The sequence below is a fragment of the Rhincodon typus genome, chromosome 24, assembly GCF_021869965.1.
Source record: "Rhincodon typus isolate 14 chromosome 24, sRhiTyp1.1, whole genome shotgun sequence".
In the NCBI taxonomy this organism is placed as follows: Eukaryota; Metazoa; Chordata; class Chondrichthyes; order Orectolobiformes; family Rhincodontidae; genus Rhincodon; species Rhincodon typus.
This window is the reverse complement of record NC_063355.1, coordinates 23,763,535-23,767,044: the sequence shown is the minus strand read 5'-3', so window position 1 is coordinate 23,767,044 and position 3,510 is coordinate 23,763,535. Positions and strand designations below refer to the sequence as shown.

At 41.5% G+C, this 3,510-nt stretch overlaps 2 protein-coding genes across 4 annotated transcripts in view; both read right to left on the bottom strand.

Moving 5' to 3' along the window:
* Positions 1-1,870, bottom strand: part of anapc5 (anaphase promoting complex subunit 5) — a 48,320-nt gene extending 46,450 nt beyond the window's left edge. The window contains exon 1 of one of the 3 annotated variants that reach the window (XM_020513516.2): positions 1,056-1,870. The gene's annotated coding sequence lies outside the window, so the exon portion shown is untranslated. The remainder of the gene's footprint in view (positions 1-1,055) is intronic. The other 2 variants (XM_048611199.1, XM_048611198.1) reach the window with 2 other exon arrangements.
* A 64-nt stretch (positions 1,871-1,934) lies between these two features.
* Positions 1,935-3,510, bottom strand: part of LOC109917965 (lysine-specific demethylase 2B-like) — a 158,697-nt gene continuing 157,121 nt past the window's right edge. The window contains exon 16 of the mRNA XM_048611721.1: positions 1,935-2,198. Within this exon, the coding sequence (XP_048467678.1) occupies positions 1,935-2,198 (264 nt within the window). The remainder of the gene's footprint in view (positions 2,199-3,510) is intronic.

Below are 3,510 nucleotides of genomic sequence, written 5' to 3'. Positions count from 1 at the left end.
CCTCCCACGTATCCACTCCCCCTGCCTCAAGCCCCACCCCCATCTCCGACCGACTAACCTCATCCCGCCCCCCTTGACCTGTCCATCCTCCCTGGACTGACCTATCTCCTCCCTACCTCCCCACCTACATTCACCTCTACTGGCTCCATCCCCGCCTCTTTGACTTGTCTGTCTCCTCTCCACCTATCTTCTCCTCTATCCATCTTCTATCCGCGTCCCCCTCTCTCCCTATTTATTCCAGAATCCCCCTTCCCCTCCCCCATTTCTGAAGAAGGGTCTAGGCCTGAAATGTCAGCCTTCATGCTCCTCTGATGCTGCTTGGCCTGCTGTGTTCATCCAGCTCTACACCTTGTTATCTCTGATAACATATAACCTGTTTTCTGATTTTGACCGATGGGATAACCCAGTGTCAGGCAACTGAAAGGACAGCAGCAATGGTGGAGCAATTAAAATCTGAGTTGGTTTAAAGGCCCAGCAATGGAGAAGCAAATGATACCTCAAAGGGTTGTGGGCCTGGAGGAGATTGTATGGAGAAGGAGGGGCAAACCATGAACTTTAAATCAATGATGAGAATTGTAACTGAGGTTGCTTATAATAAATGTAGCTGAATAAACACAGGGATGATGGATGACCAGTACTTTGTCTGAGTTAAGACATGGTTATCATTTTAAGTCACCTCAACTTTAAGGAGGTTAGAACGTAGGAAATGGGCCAGGGCTGCATTGGAAGAGTCAAGTTTAGAGAAAGCATGAATGAAAATTTTGGCAGCAGTTCAATTAAACTGTTTCAGAGATAGTAGGAACTGCAGATGCTGGAGAATCTGAGATAACAAGGTGTAGAGCTGGATGAACACAGCAAGGCCCGAAACGTCAGACTTCCTGCTCCTCTGATGCTGCTTGGCCTGCTGTGTTCATCCAGCTCTTACACGTTGTTATCTCAATTAAACTGTTATTGAGTTGGAAATCGGTCGAAGTATTGATACAGAGTCGTGATCAAAAGACCAACAGTCAAATATGTCACTGAATTTGCAAATAAGTTTGCAGAATAAAGCTTACCTTTCAATCCAAAGATGTCAACAATCATGAGTGAACTGAATTTCAGGAATACTATTCCTACATAAGGTCACCTCATCTTTTGATTAAGCACATTTCAGCATTCTAGACTCAAATTGAATTCAATAAGTTCAAAGTCAAAGCATAACCACTGCTTTCACTTTTTTCAGTCAGCTGCTTGTTGTCATTTAACCCTCCTTTAGACTAATCATCTCTGCATTTACTTCCTTTCTGCTTTACACCATTATCCTTTATGTTTGATCAGCCATGATCATGTTAAATGGCAAGACAGGCTCGACGGGCTGAATGGCCTATTCCTGTTCCTATGTATATCCAATGCGATTTAGCTTCCACCACCTCAGTCCTTCCCTTTTATCCGTTCCACGCGTTTCCCTACTTTCCTATCCCTGAACTAGCTGAAAACCCGTATCTAACTTATTCTAGTTCTGACAGTAAGTCATTGATCTGAACTGTTAACTGGTTCTCCCTTACTACGTGCCTGACGTGCATATTATTACTTTACATTTTCTGTTCTTGTTTCCGATTGCTTTCGTTACGAAGGTAATAATTGACTGAAAGATCATTGAAGGTTTCAGAATAAGTAGCTGAATGAAAATCACCCAGAGGCATATACTAGAGTCTGGTACACATGCGTTAGTAAGCCGCATTAACAGACTGGTAACAAATGCAAAATATAGCTGAAACGACGTTTCAGGTTGATGACCTTTCAACTGAACTGGCTGGGCCAGTTTCCAAGGTGTAATTTCCAGATAATTATAGCCTGCGCCCCACATTTCCCACGCACAGACGAAGAGAGAAAGGCTCTCTTCCGCTTCCGACGAGCGGGACGTTCCTCACGCTTCTGATTGGCTACTACGGATGTCAGTTAGTCCAGGTTGGCCCGCCCCCTTTTCGGGTGTCCGTTGTGCGCAGCCGCGGCGGTGGCGCGAGAGCGGCTGACGGTTTTTCGGACTGTGGTCGAGCTCTTGAGTCTCTGGCACCGAGAGGTCGGACATGTTGCTGTAGTTTCAGGACGTGGAACCGAGCGACTGTCATGAAGGTACTTGTCTCATTGCTGGTTTTAGTGCCGTCATTGTTAAATTTGGGGTGGTTGCTCCTTCCATGTAACGATGAAGCTGCCGCCCTCTATCTCACATCCCCACACCTCAATCGAGATACGGAATTATTGTCAAATACAGTAACATTTGGTATGAACAGAGACTTGATGCAGTTTTGGAACAGCTTCTCCTCAGTTTGGGAGAATCCAACAGCATTTGCAGGCAGCCTTGTTATTGTTGGAATTGGACGGCAAATGCGAGTGGGCGTTTACTGATCGTGGTGTAGCTATTTAAATTTGACATTTGTATCACAACACAAGCGTGAAAGTGAGGTATTATTTATCAGGGACAGCAGCAAAGGGAGCGGGATGCCTCTGCTGTCTGTGTTTGCCCGATTTAAGATTTGAAGAAGAGGAACGTAACAGAATGTGAAATCTCGAATCCGGAATGTCTGTGATGATCAGTACTTGGCAACATTTTATGTTTTCTTTTCTGTACATAAGATTTGCCAGCAATCTTTGTTGTTTGATTGTGCTCATAATATTCAAAATATATTAATTTTGGTGCTTTTGCCCTATGCATTGGCCGAAATGTGAATAAAAAGTGTCTAGCCCACTTCAATGCAATAGACGTCTTCGTGAAATACAGCTACGTATGATGGGTCCGTTAAAATTTTGTATATAAATTGAAATCCTAGTAATGAATTGCTATTGTTTAAATCTAACAATTAATCAAAGACGTTTCCTTAAATTTTTGAATAAAAGCAGTTCATCAATATAACCTGTATAATACTGTTTCTATATGTATATTTTATATTTACGTTATATTGGGATTCACAAACTATTCATTGCTACATTCCAGGCCAGCCTTGCTGGAAAAGTCTTTGATGAGGTGAAATTAAGCGTCAATAGTGGAAGTAGGCTGATGATTTCAATGAGACTATTTCACAAGCAAAAATGAATTTCTATGTATTAAGTTAAATGAGAGAATTTTATTTCTTTGCTAACATAACAGTTATCTGCATTTACACTGTGCCTTTTTAAGGCAATGTAATTCTCAGACTGATCAGACAATAATTGAGACTAAACTAAAGAAGGACACATTGAATCAAGCAAACTAAATCTCGGACAAAAAGGGAAATTGTAAGTGTCTCATAAAAGGAAATTAGTTTAAGGAAGGTATTCCTGAGGTTGAGATGTGCAACAAATCAAGCATAACCAATACTTTACTGCTTTCTGTCATGAACAATATAAAACACACAGCGCCAACACTCTACGATTGACTTTGTCTAGATGAGAGAAAATCAAACTGCTTCAAGGTGTTTAGCCTGTGAAATTTAATTAAACTATATCTTTAAAATGCTTGAGTATTTTGAGGAAGTTTACAATTTGTTGATTAAT